Source organism: Cervus elaphus, chromosome 22 (genome assembly GCF_910594005.1).
Source record: "Cervus elaphus chromosome 22, mCerEla1.1, whole genome shotgun sequence".
In the NCBI taxonomy this organism is placed as follows: Eukaryota; Metazoa; Chordata; class Mammalia; order Artiodactyla; family Cervidae; genus Cervus; species Cervus elaphus.
In genome coordinates, this window is record NC_057836.1 from 48463823 (window position 1) to 48479908 (window position 16086).

General features: G+C 47.6%; 1 protein-coding gene across 3 annotated transcripts in view; it reads right to left on the bottom strand.

Moving 5' to 3' along the window:
* Nucleotides 1-16086, bottom strand: part of BTBD11 (BTB domain containing 11) — a 316336-nt gene that overhangs the window by 34596 nt on the left and 265654 nt on the right. For 2 of the 3 annotated variants that reach the window (XM_043881243.1, XM_043881245.1), the window contains exons 5-11: nt 15770-15935; nt 13410-13499; nt 11362-11463; nt 9305-9398; nt 9053-9188; nt 8192-8412; nt 6593-6771 (exon numbers count right to left, since the gene is read on the bottom strand). In XM_043881243.1, the coding sequence (XP_043737178.1) occupies nt 6593-6771; nt 8192-8412; nt 9053-9188; nt 9305-9398; nt 11362-11463; nt 13410-13499; nt 15770-15935 (988 nt within the window). The remainder of the gene's footprint in view (nt 1-6592; nt 6772-8191; nt 8413-9052; nt 9189-9304; nt 9399-11361; nt 11464-13409; nt 13500-15769; nt 15936-16086) is intronic. The other variant, XM_043881244.1, reaches the window with a different exon arrangement.

The following is a 16086-nucleotide window of genomic DNA, read 5'->3' on the forward strand; positions in this document are numbered from 1 at the left end:
AAACAGTGAGAGGTTTTATTTTCTTGGGCTCCAAAATCACTGCAGATGGTGACTGCAGCCACGAAATTAAAAAGATGCTTGCTCCTTGGAAGAAAAGCTATGACAAATCTAGACAGTATATTAAAAAGCAGAGACATCACTTTGCTTACAAAGGTCCATATAGTTAAAGCTATGGTTTTTCCAGTAGTCATGTATGTATGTGAGAGTTGGACCATAAAGAAGGCTGAGAGTCAAAGAATTGATGTTTTTGAATTGTGGTGCCAGAGAAGACTCTTGAGAGTCCCTTGGACAGCAAGGAGATCAAATCAGTCCATCCTAAAGGAAATCAACCCTGAATATTCATTGGAAGGACTGATGCTGAAGCTCCAGTACTTTGGCCACCTGATGCGAAGAGCTGACTCATTGGAAAAGATCCTGATGCTGGGAAAGATTGAGGGCAGGAGGAGAAGGGGGCGACAGAGGATGAGACGGTTGGATGGACTCACTGTCTCCAATGGACAAGAATTTGAGCAAGCTCTGGGAGTTAGTGAAGGACAGAGAAGCCTGGCACACTGCAGTCCATGGGGCTGCAGAGTCAGACACAAGTCCACAACTGGACGACAACAAAGCATTCTCAGACTTGATACCAAAAGCAGAATCTCCACAAAGGGAAAAACTAAAATTGGACTTCCTTAAAATTAAAAGCTCTATGAAAGACCCTGTTAAGAGGCTAAAAAGATAAGCTACTGAGTGGGAGAAAGAAAGTATTTGCAAACCATATATCCGACAAGAGACTATTTTCTAGAATTTACAAAGAACTCTCAACATTCAACAGTGAAAAACCAGTTTAATTAGAACATAGGCAGAGGACACAGACATTTCACTGAAGAGCATATACAGATGGCAAAAAACACATGAAAATATGTTCAACATCATTAGCCATTCAGGGAAATGCAAATTAAAACCACAATGAGATACCACTTACACATCTATCAGAAGGGCTAAAATAAAAAAAATAGCAATAGCACCAAACAGTGAGGATGTGGAGAAACTTCATTACTCATATTTTGCTGGTGGGAATGTAAAATGGTGCAGCCTGTCTCAAAAACAGTTTAGCGGCGTCTTTAGAAACTAACTATGCAACTACCATACAACCCAGAAATTGTACTCCTGAGCATTCATCCCAGAGAAATGAAGACATATTCACATCAAACACCTGTGCTGGAATGTTATAGCAGCTTTATTTGTAATAGCTCAAAACTGGAAACAACTCAGATGTCCTTCAATGGGTGACTGGTTAATAAACTGTGATCGGTCCATACCATAGAGTACTATGCAGCAGCAGGAAGAAAAAACTATCAACAGATGCAATGACCTGGAAGAACCTTCAGAGAATTATACTGAGTGAGAAAAATCCAATCCTAAAAAGTTACCTACTGTATGATTCCATTTAAATCACATTCTTGAAATGACAAGATTAGAGAAATGGAGACCAGATTAGTAGTTACCAGAGCATAAAGAGGGAGTGGGGGCAGAAGGATATGGGGGTAGCTATAAAAGAGCAACATGAAAAAAAAAAGAAGGACTTCTTGGCAGTCCAGTGGTTAAGACTCTGCACTTCCACTGCAAGGGACCTGGGCTTGATTCCTGGTCAGGGAACTAATATTCCCAAGCCGGAAAAAAAAAAAAGAGCAATGCAAGGGAGCCTTAGGGTGATGGAAATTTTCTGCATGTTGACAGTACCATGTCAGTATCTTGGTTGTGACATTTAACTGTCATTTTGCAAGATACTGTCACTGGGGGAAGCAAAGTAATCTCTCTGTACGTTTTCTTACAACTGCATGAGAATCTACAACTGTCTCAAAATAAAAAGTTTAATTTAAAAAGGTAAATTTTTAAAAAGTGGGAAAATAAAACTTAAAAAGTGTGCAAATCACAAGGGAAAAAAAAAAAAGCTGCAACGCTCACATCTCACCCTTGGCTTAGTCCCCAGTGGTGTTCTGTTCAGTGGATGTGGAGGAAAACCCCAAATGTGCACGATGCAGTCTGACTTTCTGCAGGGGGAGAGAGGCCCCATGCAGTCTGACTTCACCGCTCACACTTCCTCCTGTGTCCCTCCACTTCCAGCTGCGCCAGCACATCAAGCACATTCCCATCAGGAACTCCGCTCCTTCAGGTTCCCGATCCCCGAGTGGAAGGCTTTTGCTCCAGGCCTGTGTGTGGCTGGCAGCTTTTCCTCACTTAGGTGGTTGTTCACACACGACCTCCTCTGGGAGACTTTTCTTACCATCCTGTCTAGATTAGACCTCGCCTGTCCCACCCCCCAGAGACTACATCGTTGTCCAAGATCATTTTTTTTTTCATAGCGTTCATCTTGCTCTCACCCTCTTTTGCTGATTTATGTCCTTGCTTACTGTGGGTCTGCCCCTTCCCTGGACACAGTAAGCTCCAGGAGGATGAAGAACATCCCACCACTGCCTTAGCCCAGTGGGCACTCATGACTGTGGAGTGGATAAAGGTCCAGAAGAATTATGTCTGCGAGAAACGGCCAGAAGCTCTCTTTAAACAGACCTATTTTTAAACAATGACTGCATTGTTCTACTCCTAGGGTAATCTAGAGAAACTGAATTCTTTAGATATTTAAGGATAAAATTTATAAGTGGGGACGGGACTTTCCTGGTGGTCCAGTGGCTAAGACTCCGTGCTCTCAATGCAGGGGTCCCTGGGTCGATCCCGGGTCAGTGAAGTAGATCCCATATGCCGCAACGAAGATTGAAGGTCCTGTGTGCAGCCACTAAGACCCGGTGCAGCCAAATAAATAAATGAATAGAAGTGGGAGCAAAAAGAGCACACCTGCAACGAGATGTCAAGTAATATCTGACCAAGCATGCATCAAAGATGGGGAGAAAGCATCCGCTTCCCTTGACGGGATGGCTGTGATTCTCCAAGTTGACTACAAACTGGATTCATTAATATTTACAGGAATTCTATATTCTTGTTCACCACTCTGATAGAACCAGATGTTTGTTCACACAGAGCAGCAGACATGATCTGAGCAGGAATTCGTTAGTGGAGAGAGCAGGAACAATGCGTTGCCACTCATGCCTTCCAAGAGGACACTTTCTGAGGGCAGAGCTTTGCAGCACTTTCTCAACTCTCTGAACTTCTCTGCCATCATCTCTCTCCAGACACCTTCTGACCAGAGGAACATCACTGTGCCTGGGGAATGCTTGACTTCACCCTGTAACCACCAGGAACTGATCACCTCTTTCTTGCCCTCTGTAGAACTGTGGCGCCGGGGAAGACACTTGAGAGCCCCTTGGACTGCAAGGAGATCAAACCAGTCAACTGTAAAGGAAATCAGTCCTGAATATTCATTGGCAGGACTGATGCTGAAGCTCCAGTACTTTGACCACCTGATGCAAAGAACTGAATCATTGGAAAAGACCCTGATGCTGGGAATGACTGAAGGCAGGAGAAGGGGATGATGGAGGATGAGATGGTTGGATGGCATCACCAACTCAATGGAGATGAGTTTGAGTAAGCTCCAGGAGTTGGTGATGGACAGGGAGGCCTGGCGTGCTGCGATTCACGGGGTCGCAAAGTGTTGGACACGACTGAGCGACTGAACTGAGTCAGTATTAATACCACATCTCCCAAAGTCCCTAACTAAGTCTGTAAGTCTCCTTCTGCTTTGTCAGTTCATTTGGGTAATTTCTTCTTAGATCCCACATACAAGGGGTATAATACGGTATTTCTCCTTCTCTGAGTTACTTCACTCACTATGACTCTCTAGGTCCATCCACGTTGCCACAAATGGCATTATTTCACTCTCTTTAATGGCTGAGTAATATTTCATTGTATATATGTACCACATCTTCTTTATTCATTCCTCTGTTGATGGACATTTAGGTTGCTTCCATTTGGGGAAGGTCATGTACACACTGCTAGATTTAAAATGGATAACCAACAAAGACCTATTGTATAGCACAGGGAACTCTGCTCAATGTTATGTGGCAGCCTGGATGGGAGGGAGGTTTGGGGGATAATGGATACATGCACACGTATGGCTGAGACCCCTCGTTATTCACCTGAGACTACCACAATATTGTTAATTGGTTATACCTCAATGCGAAATGTTTTTTGTGTTAAAAAAAATACCACAGTTCACCAGTAGGGGTTGCCATTGACCACCCCCATTCCCACCTCTCTCCCATTAGGGAAAACTTGAAAAAAAAAAAAACCATTTTTGTTTATTATTTCATGCAGTGAATATACTGGAGGCGGGCATGGCAACCCACTCCAGTATCCTTGCCTGGAGAATCCCATGAACAGAGGAGCCTGGCGGACTAGAGTCCACAGGGGTGCAAAGAGTCAGACACGACTGAAGCGACTTAGCACACACGCACGCTATGAATATACAGTGTATTCTCCCATTCCACGTTAATGGGTATTGGGGGTGTTCCCAATTTTTTCCCATCACAGGTAACATTGCTATGGACACCCTTGTCGTGCATGTCTGCTCAGTCATGTCTGACTCTTTGTGATCTCATGGACTGTAGCCTGCCAGGCTCTTCTGTTTGTGGGATTAGCCCAGCAAGAATACTGGAGTGGGTTACCATTTCCTTCTCTAGGGGATCTTTGCGACCCAAGGAGCGAACCTGCAGCTCCTGCATTGACAGGTGGACTCTTTACAACTGAGCCACCTATTTAATATGGACACTCATATATATACGTTACAGACATAGATGGGCTTTCCTATTGGTCATATAGGGCAAACCTGACTCTTGAACGTGCCTTTTCCCAGACTGCCGTCTCCTGGCCATGAGTGCTCCTGCCCCAACCCTGGCTCCCCCTCCCCTCCAAGATCAGGACAGCTGGACACGGAGCAGGCTCTAGTACACGTGCATGTGTGTGGGCTAAGTCACTTCAGTCGTGTCCAACTCCGTGTGACCCCACGGACTGTAGCCTGCCGGGCCCCTCAGTCCGTGGCAGTCTCCAGGCAAGAATACTGGAGTGGGTCGCCATGCCCTCCTCCAGGGGATCTTCCCAACCCAGGGACTGAACCCACGCCTCTTACGTCTCTTGCATTGGCAGGTAGGTTCTTTACCACTGGTGCCACCTGGGAAGCCCGCTCTAGTTCACATCTCCTGCCAAAGGGCCCTCCCTCCTTTCTTTTAGGCCTCTAGCTACTGCTATCAGCTGCTGTTGGGTGCTCTTTGTGGGGGTGGGTAGTAGTTGAGTGGGACACAAGGGGCCTGCAGGAGTGCTAGCAATGTTCTATTTCTTGGTCTGGATGCTGATCACACAGGTAAGTTTGCCTCGTGAAAATTAATGCATTAGACTCCACAGCCACAAGCTGGGCACTTTTTGGATGTATGTCATATTTCAAAATAATTTTACTTAAAAAATCCATAGGTTAGGTTTCCTTAATACACAGCATGCCTTAGTAATTTCTGAAATTCCCATTACAGCCCATAGAAGGAAAAAAAAAAACTAAACCCAAAACCAATTACAACACCAGACCCAGCAATGTTTTTCACTAAGGTGGTCTCTTAGGTAATTTCAGGGCTTATCTATTTATTTCTTTTCAAGCTGGGGGGACGGGTGAGGGCTGAGGGGCAGGGAGAGTTTGGTTTTGAAATGCTTCCAGTGGGTTCTGCTCTGTGGCATCGCTGAGGCTCATTACCTGAGGCCTGGCACACCTGCTCCCATTCTGGGTCTAAGTGGAATCAGGCATATATCCAGCCCACAGGGGCCCCTGAGTCTCTGGTGCTAATGAGAATACCTGATGGGACCCACACTGGACTCTGGGCCAGGTGCTCCAGGGCTCAGAAATCAGCCAGACGTGTTGCGGGGGCTGTGCTGTGGGGCCGTCCCTCACACCCTACAGAGAAGGCTGCTCCACACTCTTCCCTGTTCTGGCAGGGAAATCCATGCAGCCCTTTTGGTTCAGAGGCCTAATTCCCTGACACTTCACAGCCTCCACTATCTTAGAAGGACCTGTTGTGAAGGGATTGCAGCATTTTCCCGATGCTGGGAACGAAAGTGTCAACAGGAACGCAGGGGCCCTTGAAGAATGGGTGAGTGAGCCTCAAGGGCTAGGCTCGTCCTGTCTTCAGACCTGAAAAGCCTTCTCGGGGTCTGGCTTTCCAGGGACCCCTGTGGGGTCTGCATCCAAGGCAGCTACACCCATTTCCCTCTTCCTCTTGGATTCCCAATGTCCCATGTCCTACTGTCTGTCCAGGTCCGCCCTGGTCTCAGCATCTCAGTGACACCTTCCCCCAACCTTCCCACACTCCTCAGAGCCTTTGCCACCCAATTTAACACTGTTTTACAAGCCACCTCAGGTACCCTTGGGCTGTAGCATCCCCACTTTTGTGCAAGTTCCCTGGCCGGAAGCTATCCTTTACTTTGTCCCGTGTGCCCAAGTGCCTGGGACAGGACAGGTGCTCAGCAGAGTGGTTGCCTTGCAAGTGGCCGCACAAGCAGCTGTAAGCAGCCAGGGTACGTGTGCACCAGACCAGTGACTGCAGGGTTCCCACCCGAGGGGCAGGAGTGCCGAGATCAGAACCCTCCAGCTGTGCTCTCTGCCCACAGGAGCCCCTCGTACCTTGCTGGCCTTCAAGATCTCAAACATCAGGGGCAGGCCCTGGGTGACCAGCTCCTCCGTGTACTCCTCCTCCTGAATGGTCTTGAACTCCTTCAGCAGGCACTGAATGAGGGGCCTGCGGTGCTGCTGGAAGGCGATCCGCAAAGACTCCAGCCACGTATGCAGGGTCCACGGGACACCTGGGAAGGGGGAGGGTGGGGGGAGGGAGGGGAGGGCAGACAACAACCAGAGGAGAAGGCGGGTTTTTATGTGGAAGCCGGCCTCTCCTGAGGGCATTACCAGATCATGAGACCAGGAGACCGCCTTTCAATGCCTAGAGTCAGTGCTGTTTTGTTTCTTCGTTCCCAAAGACTTGCAGAAGTTAAAATTAAAGGTCATAATTTGAGTTCATTAACTATGGGTATCCAGTTCTGCACGCTCCTCGAGATATTAGGGGCTACAGTTTACAAAGTATAATCACTGTGTAGAGTATTGAAACTGTAATGCGGACTGCAGCCTTCTGAGTTCTGACCTCTTCCTTCCCCATCCCCTCTGCCTCTATGCCCAGAGCTTTGAGCTGGTGAAACCCACAGTGGACCTCACTGTAAGCTGCTCTGGTCAGGGTGGGCATTTCCATCTGAATATGAAGACACAGGAGGATACTGCTGCTGCATGCAAAACATTTCCATCTGCAGGCACTTCATCAGGTCTTCCTTCCTTAATAGAAACCTCTCCAGCAGCTGATGGCTGTGACTCGCTTCTCCATGCCACCGTGAGGCTGGGGCACTTGCTACTGCTTATAAATGCACCATTCAGAGTCTTGAGCCTCAGAATCCAGCTACGCAGGCTGCCAGGGGAATGGCATAATATCCCCCATACTCAACAGCCACTCTCCGAGAGAGACAAGTTTCCAGAAGAGCACTGGAGGTCTCCGCCCACCCTGACCTGCCACACCCAGTGTTTACAGCCCTTGCTCTGCCCTGCTGTTTCTGGGCCGGGGTTGGTGCCATTAGCTGGGTGAAGGCTGCTAGCCCGTTCCCCAGATGCATGGAAGAGATGGCCCTGGGCTAGGCTGCTCAAGGGAGAGACACCCAACTTTTCCTTGGGCATGGCTTTGCCCCTGTAGTAGGGGGAGCCCCACCAGGGACGGTATGCCGTCATCCTAGCTGATGCTAGCAGCTGCTTCACGGATCTGAGTGCTCTCAGGCAGCGATTCCCCAACCACTGGGAACCACCTGGGATGATTGTTAAATATAAAGATTTCCAGCCTTTATCCATCCAGACCCTCGACAGCAGAGCCTCTGGGTGTAGGGCCTGGCAATCTGTATTCAGACAAGCTCCCCAGGTGCTTCGGATTCCTAACTCAGGGTCCAGGGTTTGGGAATCGTGGAAGGGTGGCCTGAGGATGGGTTTCTGGGGCCGGCAGAATGCTGCTGTCTATGGGGACCATGTGGGGCCTTAGCCTAGAAGTGCTCCAACCAGCAAACAAGAAGTTCCCTGAGCTGCAAGGGGTGTGTGCACATGCGTGCATGCATGTGTGTGTGTGCACGCACATGTGGGTACGTGAGCTGGAGCTGGGCAGAGGCACGGTGCCCAGCCGTGGAAGGCCCCCAGACTGACCTATGCTCCTGATATCAATTGTGACATCCACGTAGCCATGCTCAGCGCTGTGATACATGGCCTCCCTCAGGGCTCTGAGTTTGGCCTTGCTGTTGCGGCTGGCGCACAGGGGGGGCGGGGCTGTCTCCGCCAGGTCAGTCCCCTCAGCCAGAATCTCCTCCAGGGACAGGATATCACTCTTCTCCTTCTCTGGCTGAGCGAGCAGTTTGCGGAACACATTCCTGTCAATCATAAACCCAGAGAGGAAGACACTCAGAGATGCAAGGGCTGTGCCAGGGTGGGGGCGGGGCGGGGGATGTGGGGAACCCTCTCAGCTGGGGGCAAAAGAAGGACGGGACAACTCTGGGGTGGTGGTGTCGGAGGTGTGACCAGGGCACTACCTGTTGTGGCGGGAGGAGATGGTGGGGTGGGACTGGCTGCGTTTCCTTGAGGATGACTTGGGCTAAGTGTTTTCCCCAAATTATCTGTAAGGTTCTAGAACTCTGCCCTTTTAACAGTCTGCCTGCACACCCCCCATGGTGAATTTGCTTTGCTTGGGGTTATGCGTAGTAAAATCTGATGGGGTAAATCCTGAAGGAAATGTAGGTGGCAAGTAACCAAACATGAGAGGTTTTATTCTTCTTTAAATGGATTCTTCTCACTTCGTGACAGGTGATGTGATGAACTCTGACCAGCACTGGCAAAGAGTGATGAGATGAGAGCCGGTTGGGGAAGGACCTGTGGACGTGCAGTATGTGAAGTTGGCCAGGCCCGGACTGCCTCTGGGCCCCACATCCAGAGATGCAGTGAGTCTGGGGTAGGCCTGGGAATCTGCATTTTTAACAAGCACCACTTGGGACCTCATGGCCCATCCTAGCCTACCTGTGTCCATGGGCTGCGGCCTGGCTGAAAGAGTTCATATCACCCTGGGGGGTGGTAGAAATTCCATTCCTGTACATGGTTCCTATCAGGGGGTCCGCGCCTCGCTCCAACAGCAAACTAACCAGTTCAAAATTTCCTGCAAGCCCAGAGAAGGGGGTTTGATAAGAGAATCAAGCAAACACACAGTCACAGACACATCAAGGGACAGGGTGCTGGAGCCGCTTGGCTGGGACGAGCGTCAGAGACTCTTACCTACGGCGGCTGCGAGCTGGAGGGGTGTTTCTGAGTAGTTCTCCTCACCGTGCTCCACTGAGCCCTCCACCTTGGCCCCGGCGTCCAGGAGGAGCTGTGGAGGAAGAGTGGCCATTGAGATGTTCAAAGGACACGCCAGGAAAAGCTGGTGGAAATCAGTGTGGTGCCAAAGTTCCTGCTCTCCTCTGGGTCCATGGCCACGTGCACAGGGGGATGGCAACTGCACCCCAGAGGGTGAACTGAGAGCCTCTCACATCTCCTAGGGCCTCAGACCACTCAAATCGCTCAAATTGTGGTCCACGGACAGTAGCATCAGCTTACCCTGGGAGTTTGTTTGAAATGCTGGTTCTCAGGCTCCACCCCAGAACAAAGGATTAGAATCTGCATTTCAACAAGCTCTCCAGGTGATTTCTATGCACATTAACGTTTCTAGAAGCGCTGAGCTAGAAGTTCGGGGCACCACACTGCTGGAGAACTTCCCCTGGGGATCAGTGACACAGCCTTAGAGTATTAGAGGGGTCTCTTAGAATCGTAGAATCTTAAGAGTTCTGAAGGACTTTGGGGATCACTGGGCCAACCAGGACAAGAATCCCTTCTGGAACATCCTAGAAACTCAGCTCAGCAAACACTGAGCTTCCTGGCCAGCAAGATCTGTGAATAAAGTGGCAGAATGAGCTGCCAGGAGTGCTGCCGCGTATGACTCCATTCTGACATTCTTTAAGATATCTGGGCTTCCTAAAAATGGAGATTCTGTCCATGCCGGATCTCACAGTGAATGTGCTGTCAGCACCGCTGATGTAAAATGAGGGGGAAATGCCTGTTTTACCTGCACAGGACTAGCTGAGGGCATAGTCAGGAGGGGCTGCCTACTTGGCATTCCATCACATGTGAATCTGAAGCAGAGAGGTGACCTGACTTCCGTTTGGCTTTGCGTGGCTGCCCGCTGCTCCTATTCCTGATTTAAAGGCTGGGGATGCCACTGCACATTAAGGGATGTTATTTGTATCCACTAGGCCACCCTCCAACCCCTTCTTTCTTAGATTCCTTTACTAGGAGTGGGCTGGGCATGATGTTCTACAGGCAGAAGTCAGATCTTGGTGTGACATGTCACACGCTCAACCTCCTGAAACATGCCTTTGATATGTGTTAAGGATTCCCATAACCTAGGAAAAAATAAAGGATTCCTATGGAACTCCAACACTGCCGAGGGGTCCCTGACATACTATTTTCTGCTCTGTGTAATTCTCAGAGGCTTGGACCACATAAAAGGAGGGGAGTTCCTGATGTACCTGAAACACAGCGTTCACTATGGGGCCAGATGTGGTCAGGGAACTGGGGGTACTGATCTCTTTCTTCCAATGAAGTAAAGTTTTAAGATCTAGAATGAACTGAGTTTAAGATCTAGAATATACTGGATGGCTATCCATTGAATACCAATTTTACAACAACCAGAAATGGTGAGGGCAAAACAACTTATGTGCCCAAAGCATCTTGGATGAGGACATATCTCCATATTTGGGTATCTGTTTCAGAAGACACACATGAAGACCCTACCCTAGACCTCTTATGTGGAATTCTCCATAAGTGGGATCCAAGCCAAGTGTCATTTGGAACCACTCCCTTGGCTGCTCGGCTGCTTCTTTCCACTGGTTGGAAACCCCTAGACTCTATGCAAACACTGGGGTCACACCTAAGGGAAGTTTCTAAGGTCTCACACCAGCCACGTCTTAGGTTCACGTTACGATGAGTAAAAATGAACAAATCCACAAAATCATAGCTCAGGCCCCACCCTGGAGCAACTGGGAACAACTTGGTAGGTTTGCCGTTCTGTGTGTAAGGCTGCATGTAGGTATGTGATAAGTTCATATTGGTTAAAGCCAGGCCATATAGATCATTCCACATGGTATTTTCATTCATATGATATGAATGTGCTGTATTTCATTGCAATTAACCAATATGAATCTCTGGGGGAATAGGCATGCTGGGAGAGGTATAGATTTGTGTAAGGAAAGAGGTACAATTAAAGGTCAGATGTGGATAGGGAAATACGTTAATACCTGAACTACAGGAATATGTCCATGCAACACAGCAAAAGTCAGAGCCGTCCAATGGCGGGTCTCGGGGTGGACGGATGGATATTTATGAGGAGTACTGACAACCTATAAACAAATTGAAATTATTTTCAAAATGTGACCTTCACAATACTTAGACTAGCAAATCTGAGCTATCTGTGGCTGGGCACGCGGGCTAGAGATGTACAGAAGGATGTCCTGGAAGGCGCCTTGGGCAATGTTGGAGACGGACAGGGTACTGACTTTATATCCTCTGTGCACAAGAGAAACTCCTTTGCTGCTCATCAGAAGAGAGTTAAATGGGTGACTGCTGACTGCCTCTAAGGAGTCTTGAAGAAACTGTAATGGTGGCTACAGACAACCAGCTCCCCTGCCCGTCTCCTCTTCCTGCCTAAGGGAGGGCGGGGCTTCTGAGAGATACAGGATGTCAGGTGAGGCCGCCACCATCACATCCATATCTTTAGGGGGAATTCTCGGCAGTGGCAAACCCCACACAAGGGGAGGTCTGCTCCGAGCTTCCAAGCCAAACAAGACCACCTCCCTTCTGATGGAGGAAGATCACCACCTGGTCACAGCTCCTCCCACACTGTCCTCATTTCGTGCTTCTGCTGGCTTCCTGGTTGACAAGGACCCTCATGCTACTGGAAACCTAGGCACAAACCTTCCTTGGGCATGAATGAGAAATCTGATACTGGCCTTCCCACATGGGGACCTCAAAGCACCCCAGACCAAGAGACAGGCTGCAGGACAGTGGACAGGACAAGTTAGGGTCCCGCAGGCTTGTCTGCCACCCACCCATGGCTCTTCTTCTAAACATTCCCAGGTCATACAACTGTGATGTCTGCTGCTTTCAGAAGAGTTGAGTTCACTAATCACTGGCTAGGCGAGGACCTTGAATTGGGAGCTATGGGATGGGCTAGAGGACCAGAGACCCAAAACTGAGGAGCTCTTGCAGGGATGTGCACGGTGCTTGGGGATTCATAGCAGGGAACAAAAATCCCCAATACTTGAAAACCTATAAGATCCCAAATGGTTTTGGATCCAAAACCATGTCTACTGCCTGTTTTCCTCAGATGAATATAAAGCACAATTTTTAAAAAGCACAGTACTAAGACTACAAGAGCACCTAATTTTGAACTAAAAAAAAAGTTTTCTGGAGTGGCTGAGTTAGGACTTCAGCAAGTCCATCAATCTTCCCAACTTCTGAACGGCTAGAAGAGAGTCGGTTGTTTTGTGTTTCTTTTCTGTTAGAGTGGGTCTTAAGACAGCATAGAATATGGTCAAGAAGTATAATTTCATCTATCATAAGCCTTGAGGGGGAAACCAGTATTAACTGAATTCCAAACCGATGCTCCTCTATATTTATTTCTTCCAACAGCTCTCTGAGATGGGTGTGATTATTCTCCCATTTCACAAAGGGGAACACTGTGGCTCAGGAAGGTGAAACTACTCGCCCAAGCAGAAAAGCAAGTTACTAAGATGCAGCAGTTTCAGAATCTGAACCCACATATCAAATTCTGAAGCCTGTGGGGGCACGCTTTCCACTATATCACACGGCCTTGAGGAAGCTCTGCCATTAGCTTTAAGAACCATGGCTTCAGGGAGCCAACCAAGTGGGCCAATCAGGATTTGGTGAGGGACAGTGGAAAATCTGGGGGTCACAGGAGACATGGACCAGCTTTGTATTTGGCAGCGGGAAGGGCTGGTGGTTCAGGAGAGCTCTCTCTGCCGGATCCCAGGAGGAATGGACCAGTGGGAAGAATCAGAGACTCGGTATTGCTGAGCCAAGGGTAAAGTTAGAGCTCTGTGCAGCCACATGGGTTGTTTTAAAATGAAAAATGCTTGCAGGCAGCTCCTTGGAGTCTGGTTGGGCTGGGGCCTCAGGATGGAGGAAATCCAACAGCTGGTCTGATCTATTTGCTGGACTGAGCACCCTCAGTGGTGGCTCTTGAGAGATAAAGCCCCCCCTCTCTTTGCTCGCCTTCCCCGGGGACTGCCAGGCCCTGGGGCCCTGCAGCCCTCTGTACCCTCACCTCCACATTCAGGTCAGCTCCGGCATCCAGCAGCATCTGAACCATCGCCTCGTCCCCACGGACACAGGCGTACATCAGGGGGGTCATGCCCTGTGGTGAGTTAAAAACCAGAGAACGGAGAAGGTTTACAAGGTGGCTGTGTCACTCGACAATAACAAATGGAAAATCTTACTCATGTGAAAGAGACTATGCTTGTTCTCCAAATCCAGCATTCTAAAGTAAATGTACAGCCCTGCAATCCTCCATATTTTGAAAACCAACATGGAAGCAAGAAGGGAAACATAAATTGTCTTTTTTTTTTTTTTCATTTATCTGGGCTTAAGTTGGAGGATTTTGTTTGTGTGTCTTAGGGTGCAACAGATCTAAGAGTGTTTGCTAAAACAAGTGGCTGGTTTAGCTGAAACCTCTTAGGAACTTTCTGGATTCTGTAATATCAGCCCTAAGCTATCTGATCAATAAATACTGTTTCCATGGCATTTTCTCTCTCAGGATTTAACAAGTGTCATCTTTGCTCATTATGGCCTGCTGGTCAGTGTCAAACGAAATTGGTGCCTCTGAGTATGACCCTAGCACTCTATCTGCTTTGACGTTATCATTTACAAGCAAAAGGCAAGCGAATGAGGAATGGTTTTCAGAATTCCATATTTGCCCATGATGCCTGCTTATTACAAAGTACCATAAGCAACATAAGTAAGGGGTGGATTTTTCAATAAACACTGCTGTGAAGAAAGCTATGTGGGAAAATGTTCAGGTTAGAGCCTTATCTCATACCATACACCAAATCATTTACAGTTTGATTACAGATATAGAGAAAAAAAAATTAAAACCATAAAAGACATCTAACTGAATCTGTTTCTAAAAGGTATAAAAGTAATGGAAGAAATCACAAAAGAAAGTCATGACATTGTGAACGTAAGATTGAAAACATAAGCAAAATTAAGAGGTAAACAATAAATTGAGACATAAGTGTCACATTATAACAAAGGGTTATATGCCTAATATGTAAAGAGCTCTTTGAAATAAAGAAGAAAAGCAATTAAGCTCTAATGAAAAACAAGCAAAAGAAAGTAAAAGATTAATAGGGTACACATAAATAGTTGGAGAGTGTGTATAAGGAAACAGTCTCTGAGGAAGTAATTTGAGATTGAAGATCTTAAGATAAATTGATGCATTTGAGCAACTGTTTCCCTTTAAAAATTTTCTCTAATGAAATAATCAGATTTGAGCAAAGACTTGAGTAGATCTCTCTCAGTACTATTGATGTAAGTAATTAGAAACAATCCAACAACTGAACTATGTTTAACTGAACAAATATGACCACTTTGTTAGTTGCTCAGTCGTGTCTGACTCTGCGACCCCATGGACTGTAGCCTCCCAGGCTTCTCTGTCCATGGAATTTTCCGGGCAAGAACACTGGAATGCATAGGCATTTTCTTCTCCAGGAGATCTTCACGACCCAGGGATCGAACCCAGTTGGCCCGCATTGCAGGCAGATTCTTTACCATCTGAGCCAATGTATCCATTTGAAGTGATTTTAAAGAGAACATTTAATGATATTACAAAGTATCTTTAATATAAAATACTGAAAAAAAGAAAAGTACAATAAATCCCTGTTTTTTTTTTTAAAAAAAATAATGTGTGTGTGTGTGTATTAGGGCTCTGTGGTGTTGCTCAAGAAAATTACTAGCTCATATCCCTTCCCCAGAACTTGCTGCATGAGCTGCTCATGTGAGAAACAGCTCCATCTGTCTTGTGATTTTCCATCTGGGGCTAACATTGAAAGCTGCTGTTTGTTTTCTCCACCCGTGACATCTTCACCCACATGGGTGCATCTCCCCAGTAGACACACAAGTTCTCTGGACCTCACTTTTAGGGGTTTGGGAGATGGCTGACTAATTCTGAGGCGTCTCCTAGGGTCCTTCAGAATGACTTTTGTGTATCTTAAACATATCCTGAAAGTTTGGTGAAAATCTGCTTGGATTAGTTCCATGATGCACTAAGGGGCCAGCAGAGAACTAATTTTAACCATGCCGGAAAAAGGACTTGAAGGACACATGCTAAATATAAATGATAGTTATTTGGATGATGGCATTATTTCCTTTCTGGAATAAGTCTATTTTTCTCTATTTTCCATTTCAGCTGCAATGATCACGTGAAACTTCTATAACGATGAACAAGGCTACTTTTACAAGATATTTAAAAAACTTAAAAAAATAAAAACTAAGGGAAAAAAACCACCACCAACAACAAAATCACCCTACATCGCCAGTAGAGGGAGCCTCTATTGAGTGCCTGCTGCTTCCCTCGCCCTAGGGCGGGGCACATGGTGGAGGCGATTCAGACACTGCGAGGGCCGGTACCTGTTCGCTCATGGTGTTGATCCCATCGGGCCCCAGAAGAGACACTGCCTGCTTCACCAGGTCCGTCCGCCCACAGTTCAGCATCCGGAAACCCAGGTCCTGCTTAAACTTGGCTTCGATGGCCACTGCGTCCAGCTTCCGAGAAGCGCAAAAGCAGTCGTCGGCCCTAAGGAAGGAAGAGATGGTCAGTTGGATGCAGCAGCTTAACCAGGGGCTGGTCCTTGGAGAGCACAGATCAGGAAGCACCGAGGAGACTTCTCATTTGCTCTTCATGTTAATTGCTCGTTTCTAGGCTCCAGCTCCTGGATAAGGGCATG